The sequence below is a fragment of the Neodiprion fabricii genome, chromosome 3 (genome assembly GCF_021155785.1).
Source record: "Neodiprion fabricii isolate iyNeoFabr1 chromosome 3, iyNeoFabr1.1, whole genome shotgun sequence".
Lineage (NCBI taxonomy): Eukaryota > Metazoa > Arthropoda > Insecta > Hymenoptera > Diprionidae > Neodiprion > Neodiprion fabricii.
The window spans coordinates 35,210,999-35,228,987 of NC_060241.1; the positions used below are offsets into that span (position 1 = coordinate 35,210,999).

Consider the following 17,989-nt stretch of genomic DNA (forward strand, 5'->3'; position numbering starts at 1 on the left):
TGTGTTGTGTGAGGAAATAAAAGGGCGAAGAAATTCTCCCGGAGTTACTGGCGCCGTCTGTCAGCGTGCGGAAATGAATTATTGCACACAGCTCGGGTCGTCGCCGATGAAGAGGAGCCGGTGTTATTCATTTTATAGACGAAGGCAGGGCGAGAGGTGAGAAGACTCCCTGTTTTGTGCATTTATAGCTCTCTTTACGAGACACCCGGTCATCCATACGTGTTGGATCGGGGAAGGCGATGCCAGGTGGTAACATATCGATGACGCAAATATCTACGCTCATATGTGTAACTCCGATCGTAAAACCACTGGATTAGGTGCAGAAGACTCCGAAACGATCCTCTAAGTTTCGTATTATGTACCCCGTGGAGTTCTCGAAGAGAATTTCTGACATCTGTGATTGGGACTCGTTTCATCGATATTTTACGACTCGCGTCGTGCGGCGAATTCGGGGCGTTAAACTATCCGTAAAGATCGGCGAAGGGCAAAATTACGTGATTCTCGATCACTCCGAATCGCGCACTCAGTACAGCAGAAACATGCTTTTAACGTTAACGCGTACTTTGAACGGGTCGGAAAAATTCTTCCCTTCTTTTCGAGGCGTTTCTTTGCCCTGAAAGGGTAGTTTAAAAAATGGAGGGTGGTTTCGACTTCGCTGATAGTTTCCACGCGGTGCGTATAAATTAGGACGTAGAAACTGCGAGTTTTGAACTAGCTTCTCGATTCTCTGGGCAGTCTGGCCAAAACTACGGCTGGAAATATCCCGCAACGATTACCGGGCAGCTATTATTGCCATTATCAATGGAAGTTTACGGTCAGTTTCAGCGGCTCAACTGCGAACCGAAATTTCAATTACAAATGGTCGGACAACACCGCCTGAGTTTGCTCGATAAAGGAGATAAATGGGGTATTTAATTGACTCGATATTCAGCCGCTCTACTTTCTTTTTCTTTTTTTCTTGCACTCCTTTCGCATTCGCGGCTACGATCAGGATTTAGGAGATTCCATATGACAGATAGCGAACCCCTTTCGCCAATTTATTCTCACCTTCGGGAAAACCAATATCTTGCTTATTGTCGTAGATTTCGCCATTTCGCGTCGCTGTTATTAATCACGTTTCGTCGCCCCAGGCTAGATTCGATCATCAATTTCTACTCCCCATCAACCCTCACGCAGTCATTTTCCCACAATCACGAGTGACTAATTCGAGATGGAATATTCGAAAGATTGCGGCTCGCGCGTCGTTCCGCGTCTGCAAATTACGACTTTACAATAATAAAATCCGCCAAGCTTCCTATCTCGTTAATAATTCATGTGCGCAATAGTTCGGGTGAATTTTTACGTGGAGGGTGAGTTTGAATTTTTTCCTGGAACAGATTTGTTCCGCGGGTAAATTACGGCTGGGACGCTCGGTTGGCGCGGTGCGGATCTTTATTCGTCGATTGACCCCGTGGACAAAAAATGCGAAATACGTGAAACGGAATGATTTCTGCGGCTATATCTACTCCGGCTGTAATCCACGGTCGCAGGTGGAGGAACGGAGAGCAATTTCAATTTGATCTCGGCGCTCTTCGCGCGTGGCTCGGCTCTCGAAGCCTCTTAAGTAGAATCAAGTAGGTACCTACTTGGCTTTACAGCTCCAATTTTACAGGTTTTACAGACTGATAGACCTGCAGTTTTACTACCTCAACGGGATTCACGTTCCCCGGAGGTAATCACTCTGCGTACCCGATCAATGATTGAAAGTTCCCATCGAACCCGATCCGCTTCTTTAGCTCGTTTCAATCGATCAATCCGTCTTCTCGAATTGTTTATATTTTTATTTATTTTTTTATCCCGGCACGGACGGTGATGTACAATGAAAGAATTTTCATTATTTTTCCGAGTCACCGTATTTTCAACGCGGAGCTTCCGGTCTTCTGACATTTCGTTTTATGATAATAAGCAAAAGTCAATTTGCTTCCCTGTCGTTACGGACTTGCAGCGACGGGGTGAGATTGGAGTGTGTATACATATATACGTATATTGTGCATAATTGAAAAAATTATTACCGAGAACAGATGAGAGAAGAACGAGTGTATCGCGTAAGGAAAAAATATGATTCCTCGAGGGTCGTTGAGACGCGGGGGAGACTTTGACGTTCTAAAATCTGCCTCTCTGGTTATTTTGCAATTTATTTGAATCATTTCGTGCTTCATTTATCCGCTCGTTCGCCTTCCACGTTCATTTAGTAGGAATTAACTGCCGCACAGGTGCTTCAATTCCGCAGGGCAACAAAGAGTGGAAGAAAAGTAGACACCAATTAACGTGGGTGGAGATCTCATTCTCTTTGTCTCTCTCCCTCTCTTTCTCGTTAGGTATTTCAAATTTCTCCTTTCGCTAATTAGTGCGCACGTAGATTACAGAAGAGAATTTTTCAACTAGATTAACGTCGTAATTACTCGACAATTTTGACCCTCTCTATTGATTTTATTCTCACCCTTTAAACCGGTTCAACTTCTGTCGCTGGTTTCACTTCGTTTCGGACCCAGCTGGGCTAACGAGCCGAAAAAGTTTCTCGTGTTATTATTATATATACACTACGAGCAGTGTATGCGAGAGTCGAGTTTCGGGCTTGTGTCAGAAAAGCGTTAAAAAAATGTGAAAAAAAGAAAACGAATGAAAAAAAAACCGGAATCGCACTCAACTTTGCGGAAAAGTTTGCCAAGTTGTAAAGAAAAAGATGTGCGCGTTCACCGGTAACGGCGCCCCTCGTTTCTGAAGCAGCTTTTATTTGCGAAAAGGAATGTAGGCGACTTGCATAAGTACGGGGCTTCGGGGGCGTGGCGGTTAACTATAATTTAATTAAAATTCTGTCTACTGAGATTACTAATTAAACTTGAGATTGTTTCGTTGAAACCTTTCTTTCCTTATTTTTTATTATACTCACCGTGAATAAGTGGGCACTGCAAGTTTTAAGAACCAAAAAAAAAAAAAAAAAAAACAAAACAAAAACAAAAATAAAAAAAGAACAAAAGGAATAATCTCGGGTAACAAAACGAAACACGCACCGGAGTGAATTCAACTTTTCAGTACGGCACGTATACATATATAAGTTATAAGTTCTCTTTCTCCCTTTGAATTTCACCTTTTAAACTAGTTCTATAAAATGCTCGTCATGCAGACGACGCAGAGCTTTGCCGTACTTTTCAGAGCATTGATACCCGTTCCGCGAATCCATTTATTGCTATCGCATTTCTTACTGCAATGAACAGATTTGAAACACTTTATACTGCAAGTGAGGAACCTTGAAAGTCCGTGTTTTTATTCCTTCGTCTCTTTTGTGCCACCGAAAGTTGAAGGAGAGGTTCAAAAATTGTAGAAAAGTTTGCGCGAATCACCGTTTACGACGAACCGCGCGAACTTTCTCTCCGTACAACATTTCCACCAGACTGAATTGTGGATACGTTGAAATTGCGCGAGCGTACGTACAACTTTTAATTAGGTATGCGTAGATCCGAAGCTGGCCGTAATTCGACCTTACACCACGCCGTCTGTTAAAATCTAATAAGAACTTGGAGTTATTCAAAATGAGACGTATCTGTGATCGGGAACTAACGAAACTTTGACTCACCGTGCGTTAATGTACAGAGTGTGCAAAGATATCGTTGAAAATTTTATTGAATCAATTATTCTTCACGTTACTTTGAAAGTTGAAAATGCACCGTATAAAATTTAAGAATGTACGTAAACGTCGTTACTGAGGAGTCATTCTTGTTCATAATTCCTGTGCAAGAGAAATCAACAAACAAATAAGAAGAAAATCGAGTGGAATTATTACTTTCAATTATTTTCAACGTGAAAACTGATTCCGAGCAGTGCGAGCACAGAAAAAGTAAAAACGACTTAGAGTCTGACCACACCGTGTCTTTACTACTTGAGGGCCATGTTCATTGAAAAATGTACGTTGTGTTGGCCCCTAGTTTTCATTTCATGAATTTGTGCGAAAACTTGGACTAAACCATAATAACGTAAGAAAAAAAAATGTAACGAATGACAAAATGTAGATTCCCATTAATGGATTTTCAACCCACTACTTCGAAAAAAAGTAACACAGTGGTTGAAAATTTTTGGCACTCTTTGTGGACGGTTGGAATACAATTTATTGGGTGTTTGTCGGGCTTTGTGTTAATTGAACGGTAAGCCTTGTTGGATCCGACCGTATTGATCATTGATAAATCTGTAGGGGAACGGTATGTTCTCGCTCAGTACAGAACAGATACATATTTGTTAAACAATTGATTGGTTTGCCGACGTGTACAGTATTCCACGCATATTACGACTGGGTCCGCAATATTCGTAGCCGCCCGATGATCAGTGCTGGTAGCCAGTCGCTAGCTGGTCCGAATCAGGAACCTAGCATCCTACCTTGGGTTTAAACAAGTCCCGGGAAATTGTTAACGAGGGGGCGGAACGAACTACCCTCGCAATTAAAAGAGTACGCCCTCGGTGAAGAATGCACCCCAATTATAATTGACTAGAGATAATATACGGGTGTCGGGTATTTTCGCAAATTTTTTTCATTCCATCCGATCGGCAAGAATTTCGGCGTCGTTCCGAGGCGGTGATAAATTTTCGACGGAGGAAAGCACTAATTATCGAAAATGCGGGCCTCGCACGCGTCGTCGGCTCATCGTCAGTCGCTCGATGCACGTCGAGTACTGTTGCTGTGGCTTTTGCCGCGGAGTTTGTAGCGGCGTGGTTCCTGCGGCGCGACGCAATTAACATGACGTAATTAATAATTAATCTGCAGCTGGGCGATGCCGCGTTCCTCGGGCTTGCATGGAAGGGAGAGAGAGAGCGAGGTAGAGAGCGGAAGAGAAGGCTGGAAGGTATATTCCGCACGGTGGAAGGTTGCAGGCTGCAGCCGCGATGCGATATTACAGCTTCGCTTTGCCACTTTGCAGGAGGGCAAAATTATCCGACGAAACGAAACGCGGCTCTGTGCGGTTCGTTCGCGAGGGACTCGAAAGCTTATCGAATTAAATGACGCCCCTGAACTTCCGCCATCGCACAACACTGCACACTGAATATCGCACGCATGCGACAAATAGCCCGACCACTTCCCGCTGGATTGGAAATATTCGGTCAGAGGTCATCGATTGATGGATTGATCGCTGTGCAGGCGCGTGTATACCGTTAAGTTAATTCTCCGGCCGATGCGGTATAGATTAAACGTAGATCGTCAAAGCTGCACCTTCGTTGAGAAGAGCAATCAGCGCGATGACGCGAGTATAGACTTCGTTTTCACGAATTGTCTGGCGATCGAGTAGACGAGAAAAGAAGAAAGGGAAAAACTGACCCGCCTCTGAAAAAAAAATTCACCGCAGCGACGAAACACCGAAAAATAAAAAAAAAAAAAAAACAAAACGACGGTATTATAGATAACGCGGAGATCTATCCCCGTCCCGTGAAGAGGAAATGGCTGAGCTTTTTTGGCGCGAAGAAATAAATTCAAACGTTTGTGCGTAGCCTGATCCCTCGGAAAAGTGCTCGTTTGAAATATACGTGTGTTCGCCGTTTTTCTGACTGCACTCATTTGTCGGTTCCTGTTTTGAACCCCGCGTAGCTCTTAAGCTTCTGCAATTTGTCAACGCTTCATAGGAAATATACCGTTGAAGAGTTTCGCTGGATGCACACATTTTGGAAGAATTTTCTTTCAGTATTTTATTATTCTTTCAGTCGCTTAGCTTCGAGAATAGAAACGAGATGGAGTCCCTGCAGTTGGATCTTCAATTTCCCGGTATACGATTGTTCGGGATATTAATTTCCTATTCCTTTCACAGCGGATGGTACGGATAAAAGTCTCTGAAAGGTATAACGTCCAGTCCCATTGTCAGGCTAAATATATGTTACACATATATATATATGAAAAACATAGAGAAATGATGAATTTAAGGTTGTGTAAGTTTGATAATCCAATCTGAATTTCATAAAAGGAAGGAAAATTGAAGGAAATTATACTAATGCGGATATCTGATTAATCCTTCCATCAACTGGCCGACTGCTTTCGATGACGGTGTATCGTGTGGTTACACACGATTCGATTTCCATCGAATTAAATACGAGATAAATATCGACCTTGTAAGATGTGAATTTTTGTGACAAGGAAAGCGGAAACGCAGTTTTTAACCGCAAGACGGGGTTCGTCGACGATAGGCGAAATTCTCTTCTGCACACTTGATGCAAATTAAATCGGTCGAGAATGGGTGTGATTTGTGTGGCGACAGTTGAAACGCCGATGCTAGTCCGCAGGGGTCGGAAGTGAGAATGGAAGCCCTTGAGGGAAATTCACGGTCGTGTTTACCGTCTTGGTCGTTTGAAAAATGCTTAAAAGTTTTGTCGGAGCGGGTCGTTCGCCGAGTTTGAATTCTCAAAGTTTCCGAAACGTCGAGGGTTATAGGTGTTTGTTCACGCTTAGCAACGACTTCGTCAGCGCGAGTAAAGCATTCCGTCATTTTATGTGCGCGGCGAGGGAGCAGAAACGAGAAATTCTTCGTGCTGAAAATTCGAAAAAAAATAAGCGTGTATATTACGGTTGAGCGTAAGAGGGAAAAGTGGCGTTTTTTCAATATGGCCAAAATAAAGATGTCGCTTTTGGGAAAAACATTTTTTTGGAGGATGTCGTGTAAGGAATTTAACGGAGAATAACAAATGGCTCCAATTCCCACGGGCTGCTTAGCACCGTCGGCGTTTCCAACATCGAACCTTGGGATACACACTCGATTGAACGCCAAAGGGAAAGATTGATTTATCGGTCACGCGGCTCCGGTAACCATTGGTATTTACAACATTGGCCAATTCCAAGGCGGCTCGATTCAACGGGCACAATAGCAGAAGCCACGCCACGGTTGTACTAAATCGACGAAATTCGAGGCATCGATTTCCTTGAAATTCCCTCGGTATGTCTACTACCGTTTTCCTTCCCTCCCAGCTTCCTCTTCGCGAATGATTTCCTGCTCAGAACTCCTAAACAAATTATTTCACCGATAGATTTGAATATTGGCTCAAATCCATGGCTTTGCAAACGCTCGCGGCACACAATGACGACGAACGACGAATAACCACGTCGTACGTTCACGAAGAATCAAAGATTTATACACTGAGACTTGTAGTTAGAAACAATAGTTTCAGAGTGAGAAGATACTATCAGTTGTACAAGCTCCGAAACATGGTGAGAATAAAAGAGTTCGGTCACCAAAAAACGGTTGTTTGTTTATTAATTCGTTGCAGTGAATCATGATAATCAATAAACTAAAATCAATCTGAGAAAGCCAGAATCTTTGGTGATACATATCTCGGTGTGAAAAGTGGAGTATCTCATATTAAATAGGTGAAACTACAATATACAGGAGTCCTTACAATTTTCATTATTAAGAGCTTATTCGGAAAATTTGACGTTGTGAGGGGTGATTAGAAATATTGTTAACGGGTAGCAATCGACATAATGAAGTAGGCTCACGATAATATATAGATAAAAAGGTTTCGTTACTGTTAAAAAATTGAGGGCTCGATGACTGATATTATGCCTCCAGAATCCAGTCAGCGGATGGCTTGATTTATAACATCTCCGATGCGCGTTTTTCAATCGAACAAAAGGGTTAACGGACTCGATGTTGGGTTCGGAAATTCAATTTTACATTCCGAATTTTCGTTTGCGTAGACAGAATAATTTATGACCCGAAGCCCTGGATTTTCGGGCTGTATGATAATTAAAAAAATAATCTACTGCCACGTACTGGGATGGAGAACCACGCTCATGGCTGCGAGGAAGAATTAGTGCGTTCACAAATCACTGACTGCAGCTCCGATCATTTATTATTTTAGCCGTAGAATTACTTCGGGCTTTCCTGCGAGCTTCTGGCGCTGATCCAAAGGCAGGTGGTCAAGGGGATCTGCGTCGAAGTCATCGGCTCGTCTCATCAATGATTTAAGACTTGTCTGAATCCAAGGCCGGCGGCAGATGCCGGAACGTCGTCTCGTGTGATGTTTTATTCTCCGTTATTCCGTAGGTACGGAATTGAAACCCCTTCGGGGTGATCGCTGTGTGCGATGCGCCCTCTCCCAGGCTTCAGGTTCTAGACTCATCTCTGAAGAAGCTGTACACTCTTTCATCTTACCTTCATCAAGACGAGCTGCTCTGAGTCAACGCTTATTAGCTTACCCCTTGAAATGTAGAATAAGCGCGCATAAATTGCGATCCTTATTCTATGCAGCTTGCGTCGCTTCGCAGCGAGCACTCGAAGATTCATATCCCGATATTGCAGAGCTCAGACTCAAGCGAATTCAGCCGTTTATTTTATACACTTAGATATCAGGGGATTTGTTTTGTCAAGATTATTTTACAGAAATAGCATCGAATTCATGGGCGCCAAACGTGGCGGGGTTCGTGTTCCGAATTTGAAAAGTTGCGAAAACGCCGGGTTTCAAATTATTTCGTGGCAAAGCTTGAAGTGAAGAAGTCGAACCTTTACAAAACAATAAGGTTTCGAATGGTCGGGAATCAGAAGGTTCGACATCTACAAGGATCTATGTTGAATAGGAAATAATTATACCTACGTGGTGAAAACTAACAAGTTTTCACGTGGCTCAGGTGAAGGTGAGACGATAAGCTTCCAGCTATCGATTTTCAATGTTTCAATCGGAAGCTGTACGAGAGAAAGAGAAAGACAGCAAAGGAGCTGCAAGCTCAACTTGATAAGTCGGGAAATTCTAACAGGATTCTTTTGAATTACGTACAATTACGCTTTGCAGAAGCTTGCAGAGTTTCAATCAATATCGACGAGGTAACTTTTTGTCTCCTCCTTTTTAATCGTTTCGAAAAAAATAAGAATTCAATCACAAGGAAGGTATCAAAAGTCTACCTAGCCGATTTTCTTCATTCTGTGGTGCATATTGTAGCAATGGATGAAAATTACCCCCAAAGTCCCAGCCCCCAAATAATCCTTTTTCTCGAGTTAAATTTCACAGCTAATTCTTACCCCGTGAAAGGATGAATTGGTATGCGAATAGAATTCAGGTACAACGTTTTTCTTCATACACTGCAACATATCGCAGAACTGTGAAAATCGGTGAGGTAACCTCAGTGCACTTGAAAAAAAAAAGGAAAAGAAAAAAATACCATTGCTACGACTATCACAAGAAGTGCTTTGACTTCACTGGACTTCTCGAAGACACCAGGGTAACTTATAATAATTTTTGTGAAATCGGTATGAACGAACAAGTTTGGTCTCTTTGTACGTCGAATTCTTCAAACCATAACATTGCAGTGAATGCCAAATGGATCGATTATCGTGCTTCAACCCTCCGCGCACAATCCCAGGGGCGTGGATCCGACTCTGCAACAATGGACTGAAATATCGAGGGCGTTGAAGAACACGCGAATCTATCCAGTGATCGATGTGCCTCACCTTGGCTTGACAAATGATAGTTAAGGCTGATAACACTCGAGGAAAGACGCGAAAACTTTGAGTCAACTGACACTGTTTCTGCTTCACAGGTGCCATAGAACAGGACTCTGCTTCCATAAGGATATTCGACCACAATGGCCACCAGTTTACAATAATACAGACCTGTTCCAAGAGCCTGGGACTTTACGGTGAGGAAATAACAGAATATAACTAGCATCATGTTACCTGGTAGTTTTTTACGATTCAGGGGAACGCGATGATTCTTTGGCGTTCATCACGTTTAGTGCAGAGGAAGCGACCCGAGTAAGATCCTAGCTGAAGATTGTCATCCCCCTGTGAATGGCCTCCGTATTGAGATCAGTAATTTGCGAAACGTGATAAGATAACAGAATGTTCCACACTTATACTCGTGTATATCGGTCTGCGGAGGAAAAAATTATACCGGTTCCTCTCGTTGTCAAAGTTAATCGATCGCAAGCCATAACTAACTCGTTTAAATGTTAAAAGCCGTTTATGGCATTGCAGCTGTAGCGGGTGTCAGAAGCACGCGTATCTCCGAGAATTATAGAAATGGTTTCGGGGAGGATTAAAGGCACGCAGGCAGAGCAGCCTGCGCGTAACTCCCGATGCAAACTCGCTTTGTGTGTGTTATACCTGTGGTACAGGGGGACAGGGTGAAATATCCCGGCACACAACCCGCGATGTCGAACAACGGGATCCCTCCGCCCACCAACTCTGCGTGTGTGTATTATAAGTGTACATCTCGAACCAACCACGTCCCGAAATGACCGACGTAGTTTACGAGGGTTAACTACGCCCTTCGTGGACAGTTAAATTTCCCTCGAATCCCTCCGACGGGGTAATTCAATCGCGTTTGGTTCCAATTACAACGGTTATTGTACGAGCCTGCAGTCTTCCGATTGTGCTTTGATTTCCGAGAAAGGTTGAGCTTCCGCCAGCTCTTTGTCGCGCGTGTTAAACGCGGTATGATACCGTTACCTTGTTTCAGAACCAACCCGAATGTTCGATACCTTTATTACTGTCTCCAGGGTCTGTGAACGAATTGTACCAGGATGAGATGGTCTCGCTCATTTGTTTCGACATTTGAGGCTTACTCGAGCTTGCGGCTTATTAGCCAGAGAACCTAAGGTGTGCCCTTCGCCTCCGCGGTCGGTTCGAAGTGCATTTGAGCACTCGGTCGCGAAACCTGAACGTCACATGAATTTCATGACACGGGGTGGCGCATAAGACCCGAGATCCCGAGGGCTCTTGAACCACTTCGGTAACGGTGCTGCAAAGATGAGCCGTTCGGTTCGGACAAGTGCCCGCGGGGACAACAGCCCGTTTACCACCCCGTTTACCGGACATATTTATTCATCTTTGAATGGGAACGCGGCTACCGATAGCTTCCGACTTTACGCTCTGCGAGATCCGGCGACGTGTTGACTAAATTGCGGTTTCGTTCACACGGCCGTCCCTTTTTCGTACCTTTTATCGTCCTTGGGTCGTTCCCGATCTGTCCGAGAGGGTCGTCGAGTATAAGCTCTCCGCGACGAATGTCTGAAGGATTTTTTGTCCAATACATACCCCTAAGACATTTCGGGATAACGCAATGTCTGCGGATTATGGTCAGAGCCCGGTTTCACTCTAGTCGAGATCGGTCGCAGTTGGAAGAAGAATAAACAGCTTGACGAGTCATCGCACGTGAGGGACTTTATCGCCGCGCCACTGAGATTTGATATTGTATGGATGTTCGATTCGTTATCGACGGTTACTCTGACACATCTTTCTTGACTCGTACCAGCATTTTGCAGATTCTTCTTACAGCACTCAAAAGTTGAAAGTTACGTTCAAGTATCTAGGTAGCGAAGCTTCTGGCGTTTGACTGTCGGCAAAAGCTCGATTATACGCGGCCTGTTCGATGTTCTTATCACTCGAGGGTACGTTGTGGAATTATAGAATTGAGGATGGCGCGAAAGCTCGAGATTTTCCGTGAAGCGATTAAGACCGTATTCTCATTCGAGTGGCTTTCTTATATCTAGTGGAAACCATTCGGCGAATCAGCAGCGCAGCGTCTTCTTTGCTGGCTCTGCAAAAGCGCGGATGGTTTACATGGAGCCTGGAGGCTGTAGAAGGCGGTGGATAAAACCGTAGATGAAATTGAAGGAACCGTGGTTTTGATCACCGGACTCAATTCCGTGGAGGCTACCTTTTTTCAGATTAAAGCGACAGGGATGTGCACGGATGGGAAAGAGGGGAAAACGCGAGAAACGAGAGAGTGCAAAAGTGGCAAAGAGAGAGGCGAGGGGGCGGAACATCTTTCCGAACATTGATAGATGGTATAAGGTATGAGCATTGGGAATGGCGTAGGCAGATGGAAAAGAGAAACATTAGGATGCATAAGATTGATCGGAGAAATGTGTAACTTGAAATATTAGCCAAAAGTATGATGCGAGATGTGGGCTTTAAGCGAATAATCGCACCCTTATTTTTCACCTTTCAATACACGCGTGCACGTACAATCTGTTTTGGAACCGAGCCTATCAATCTCAAGCATCGAAAGTTCGGGGTGAAGGTTTCTGTCATTCCGGTGGCAGCGGGACTCGAATCAATAACTCGACGAAACGGCGTGCAGGGTGAAAGGAAAAATCTGACTTTTCGTTCGGTTCGTTTCTTTTCCACCAAAGTTTTAATCGTTTTTTCTGCCTCGCTGAAGAGTTTCACAATTTTTCAGCACTTCGGTAGGTATATTATACCGAACGAGTCGAGCGGTGCGTGAGAACACGAAGAAAGCAGTCAACGTTGGAGATTTCGTCACAGGACAGTCTCGAGGGGTTGCCGTGACTTGGCCAGAAACAAGTTTCGGAATTGGTTTATTTACCATTTCGTAAATATTTCTTGCGAGTGGCACATCGCACGGATCAAATGTAACAGCTTGACTCTCTTGAAGAATTCCGCAATGCTGTCGCGAGAATCAATAGTCGGATATATCCAACGGTATAAAGTTTGGCTGCAGATTTTTCCAATTTTCTCATCCTATCACCTCCCGATAAAATCCACCACATTATCGATGTAGTCACAGCCAGGCGATCATTGTTCGTCCTGACACATATTGCGCTACCCTCCTTCAAGCTATCTTTCGCTTCGACAACACCAATCGAAACTGTGGTCAGGTTTATAAGCCTCTGCTGACATTCGCGTGCACGAGGGGTTTCGCCGTCACGGTTCAAGCAGTCAATTCTCCAAATAGTGCAAAGTTCAAGCGGCCCAAAACTTGTCACTTGGCAACTTGTATCCCCGTCCAAATGCCGCGGTCGTCTTGTAAAGTATACAACAATACGGGTAAAATCGACGGAATTCTCGGACCTTCGAATCTTGTTTCCCAGCCTGCTGCTTGTTTATTGAGACAAGAGAAGTTCGAATACAGTCGATCAATTCGAAACCCTCGGAAGCGAATGCAAATTTTGATAAAATCATTACGTCCGACACCCAGATCTCAATTCGGTTGCTAATTTTTTTCTCTTGCTTTAAAGACTTTCTTCATTTTCGTCTTTCGAGTTTTCATATTAAAAGCACGAAAGGAACGTTCTGGGGTAACTATCCGTCAGCATTGAGATGCTAGTTTGAAACTAAAAGAAGCTCTTTAATCCGGCGCTTGGTAACGAGTCTTTTCACAGATATGCGAGTGCACCTCATTAACAAATAACGTTAATTAAAAAAGTCTCCATCCCCCTCGTCTCTTTGAGCCTCGCGAAATTCCCTTTGCCCGTATGATATACAAATTTAATGTATAAAACTCGTGCCAGAATAATTCCGAGGAATTGTTTACCCGTACCGAAATACGTTCCGCGTTGAATGAACGAGATTTTCCTCCGGCTTTGATGATTCTCAATATCGCGCGAAGTGACGAATGAGAAGGATGAAAAAAAGGTCGATTGAATTTTCGAAACTAAAGTCCCGCATGCTGGAGAAAAAGCGAAGAACTCTGGGGGAATAATTTCTCCGCTCGGAATGCGAGCTGGAAGGCCAAATTGGAAACGTATATCTTGACCTACGCGCCATCAGGTTTCTGTGAGTATGGCAGCCAATCCTCGCATGACGTCGGGATAAAAGCAAACTCTCGAGTTCACATGACCCCAAGATTTTCGCAGAAAAAGGCCCGGAAACCCCTTCGGTCGCTTCCATTCTTCTCCGAAGGTTATATTGATCCTCGCTCTAACAATTAAGCCCGCCAGACTCACGGATGTCCACCTAAATCTGAATTTGTCGAGGGATTTTACCGACTGGGGGTGAAAAGAAGGCCGGAATTTTCATTCAAATCGGACGGTTTTCGTCCCCCCCCCGTCCATAAATCCTTCCCCGATATACATATATACGTATATATATGTATAACAGCGGCTCCCTTTGAATTTGTGCCGCAAAACAATGACGCTAAAATCGAATCTGTAATTGTTATTCAAGCTCCGCCGGATGACTGCGTAGAATTTCAGTCCAGGTATGTTTAAATCTATAAGCGGGTCTGGAACCGAGGAGATGTTCCTCTTGTCGAATATGCAGCGCTCACGCTGACGTGACGAGAATTTTCGAGCACCCTGCATATATAATATCCGTGCCGAAATGTAAACGCTGTGGTTTGCGCTCCGGGTCAAAGGGAAGCACAAGCTCTCGTCCTGAATGGTGCTCGAAATGTCAGGGTACCCGAGTGTTGAAGTCGATCATTATTTTCCTCGGCTTTATCGCTGGTCACCGAGGCCGTCAACGAATTAGATCTGCGAAAAAACATCATGCGATTTCGAAGGAGCTCGTCTTCGTTCCTCGCTTTCTCAACAAAGCTAAATAAAAGCTGTTTACGAACAGAACGGTGTCTATTTGGGATTTTCGGAAAAACATCTAAGCTCGAAGAAGAAGAAGAAACCCTCCCTTTTCTTCGGCTTTTATTCGCGGCTTTGCAGGCGACTACGGGGATGACTAGGACCTTGAATCACCCGGGCAAAAACCGAGAGCCGAGGGACGCGAGGACGACACTTGGACGAAGCTGCAAGCTCGTTACCGCCTCGCGTTTTGCAGCCACCGGCTGGGGTGACCGAACCTCGAACTTTGTCATAATTAAGCCTCCCTGCCAACTGGAGTGACGTATTGTTCATACTCCGTCCCCGCAACTGAGACACTACGTACTTCTCACCGCTTTCTACTTCACGCGTCGGGCACGCTATACTTCCAGGCTCCACGCACGCGCAAGGGCTCGCGTTTCAATAATCACGGAAACTACGTACGCGGGCTTATGAATTCTAATTAGCTGCATAGAAATGAAAGATGAAAAACACGTCGGTTTTCGAGGGTTGGTATGAAGCTCACAATCATTGCAGTGCGAGTTGCGTCACTTGAGCTGTGCTACGTTGATCTAACGATTTATAAAGAATCGGGCCGCTGAGTTTGTGATGTTAATGGTAACGATGCATTTTTATAGCAGTACTGACAAGGAAGTTATCCCGTTGTTCGATCTCGCCGATTTGATTCCTTTTATAATGTGTTATAGTAGACTAAAAACTAAGAGACACGTATTTTTTTTTATCCGCCATTAAATGCTTTAAAGGGGTGAAGCCACCCTTCAAAGTAAGGCATGTCAAAAGGCGATTTAACAGTTTTTATGTCGTTATGCGAAAACTTTTCCATTTGGATTGGTTAAAAATTAGTATGTTCTTCTGGGTGAAATTTCCAAATTACATTGGAGGGTGGCTTCACCCCTTCAAAGTATTTAATGGCAGATGAAAAGAAAACAAAAAAAAATGCGTGTCTCTTGGTTTTTAGTCTAGTATAACATATTATAAAATGAATTAAATCGGCGAGATCGATCTTGGATACCTTCCTTGCGAGTAAGCACACCGATATTTTTTCCCGTTCACGTTAAAATTGCGAACTTCAGCATCGTCCCAAAGAAGTCTTCCAACACTCGTGTGTCATGGCCAACGACATACCAGGCGGCAAAAAGTGTGGTGGAATAAAGCATTGGTACTCACTGCGCGTGAAGCAGGCCATGTATCGCCGGTGGTATGACTTGGTGCTGGGTATGTGGCGGCAGGATGGACTGTCGCTGGGAAGCCGTGGTGTGAGGAGAGGCCGCTTGGGCCGCCGCCAACTGAAGCTGGGACACTTGGGGCCCAACCGGGGCCTGAGTTCCAGGCTGCAAAGCTCCGGCTGGAAGCTGGAGCGCGGCTTGAATGAGTGGTGCCGGAGGCTGAGGGTGCGTTGGGTGCGCAGGGTGTGCCGCTCCCACAATTGAGGGTGGCGGCGGAAGCGGCTCTTTGTTTTGGGCCGCACGAGCCCGAGCCAGGAGCGACATCACGGTCCGCTTCGTCGGCGACATTGTTGGACGACCTCCAGGTAGTAGCGGTCGCTTCCGGCCCCCTGCCAACACATGGATTCGTACTATAATGTACTGGACACGTTGATAGATCACGATGTACATGCGAGGGGGGTGTTGGGATGTCGTGAAAAGGAGCGCGAACGCTGGTCTATCAACGCTGTTCGAGCGACAAGCATGCCTGCCACGACTCCATGGGAACGAATCGATGAGGAGTAGTTAAGTGTGGGTGGTTCACCATGGCAGCCGTAACTCGAATTATATTCAAACTGAGAGGGCATGCAGGTGTGTCGTTTGAAGTGCAACCAGCGAAGGACGAGGAGCGCTTCTGCAAAGTGCATCGTGGTTATGGTGGTCACACGGACCTTTTCATACTCTCGGCTTTCACTCGCTCATTCATATTCGTTTCGCATGATAATTCTTGTTGCCATTATTGCAAGCAGTATTGCAAGTATACACTGCTTGTTGGCTGAGTTCTTTACACTTAGCGATCCGAGTTACGAGTTGTAGCAGTTTGCAAGAAGCGAGGAACGAAATGGAGAATTCAGGAAATTTTTAAAGCAGCTAGACGAAACATCGTTTGGGATTCCAGTTCTCTGAAGGAGTCGATTATCCGAGAGAGTCGTTGGAAATTTATTCGCACAAGAAACGCGATATGACCGGGAAGACAGTCGCTGCTCTTCAAGTGGTCGTCGAACCGGTTAATTATCGTTTCGTTACAACCCGAAGAACGAATACGTTCTCAAACAAATTTTATTTTCTGACGATTCCCGTAAGCCAGATCGACGTATTCCTCGTCAGATTTTATTTCTGGTTGGTTGTAGGTGAGCGCTTGAGTTTTCAAGACTGAAGTATTTCAGTTTCAAAAATATCTAACTCGAATAGTTGGTGAAATAAAATGAGACGCAAGAAGCAACGACTGACAGGTTCCTATAATAAGCCACCACTTGTCTCGTTACGGAATGCCGAGTCGTGTTCGGATAACGAACAAGTCCGACGACCGTCTAACCATAGCTTGGAAGGATTTACTTCCTCGTTTCTCAATCTTCGAGGCATTTCATTCGCTGAATCTTTCATCCGAGAGATTCCGTGAAACAAAACTGACTTTCTATTATTCACGAGAAATCCACCGATCTGGCTTTTGAGGTCATTCCGTGTTAGAATTTCGTTCCAATTTCACGAAGAGTTTGGAGATTCGTTGAAACTGAAACGCGGCGACGACGGCGATAAACCGAACGCGTTTTCAACTAATTTCAGCATCAGATATAATCGACTCGCGAGTAATTCTCGGGATCAGAACTCGCGTTGGTGTTCACCTAGCGTTGATGTTACGGTCTGAAGAACGGTACCCTGTGTTTTGAGGGTCGCCGGATTCGGCGGCGACGGTGTTGGTCTTGGAGTCGAGTCTTGGCCTTCGATGGACGCCGCCGTGGTCGCAGCGGTTGGAGAATTCGCCGCGTCCGAGCTGAGTTCAGGACTGGAGGGCGCCTCCGCAGCTTGCGAGCCTTCGCGTCCCTGTGTGCTTAGGATCTGCATTTCCCACATTTGTTCCTGCCTGATGTCGTCGTTGTAATCCTAAAACCCAAAGACACACGAAGAGCTTAACAACTATCTTTGTCAGTTTAACCCGATTCTTTCCTTTTCTTCCTCTACTTATTCTTCTTATTCTCAACAGCTTTACCCGCCGAACTGGTGCAGAACCTCACAAACGAGTAGGGAGTTAAGCCGCTTATAGAAAAGAGTTTTTTTTTCTTCTTCTTTTCGACCCTATATTACCGCGCCTGTCTCCCGCCGACGCAGAAGTCGAATTTCTCTTCTCCTCTCCGATTCTATTTTTCTTTTTGCTTTTGGATCAACATTTTTTCCACCCTACCGCTGTAGACTTTTATGGTGGGCCGAAACTTTACACTGTTAAATCATTGTTGTCACCATGAGCATAGATGAGGTAAGCAAAATTATGTTTTACCGCAAACTTCGCTTGTGAATTTTGCTGGTCGATTATATTAGAGAATAAAGAGTGAATTTCACCATCGGTGGCTCTTAAGAGACCGAGCAATGGTACGAAATAAATTTTGATACCTCCGAGGCCGGCGAGGGATTCAATCAGTTATGGCGAGCCGTTAATTAATTAATGAATTCTCTTTTAGACGGCCGTTCAACCAGGGGTGAAGATGAATTA

General features: G+C 44.7%; 1 protein-coding gene across 6 annotated transcripts in view; it reads right to left on the reverse strand.

Moving 5' to 3' along the window:
* The window catches only part of LOC124177458 (KH domain-containing, RNA-binding, signal transduction-associated protein 2-like), a 124,477-nt gene that overhangs the window by 5,624 nt on the left and 100,864 nt on the right, over window positions 1-17,989 (reverse strand). For 5 of the 6 annotated variants that reach the window (XM_046559838.1, XM_046559833.1, XM_046559832.1 and 2 more), the window contains 2 exons: window positions 17,127-17,385; window positions 15,467-15,854 (listed from right to left, as the gene is read on the reverse strand). In XM_046559838.1, coding sequence (XP_046415794.1) covers window positions 15,467-15,854; window positions 17,127-17,385 — 647 coding nt within the window. The remainder of the gene's footprint in view (window positions 1-15,466; window positions 15,855-17,126; window positions 17,386-17,989) is intronic. The other variant, XM_046559835.1, reaches the window with a different exon arrangement.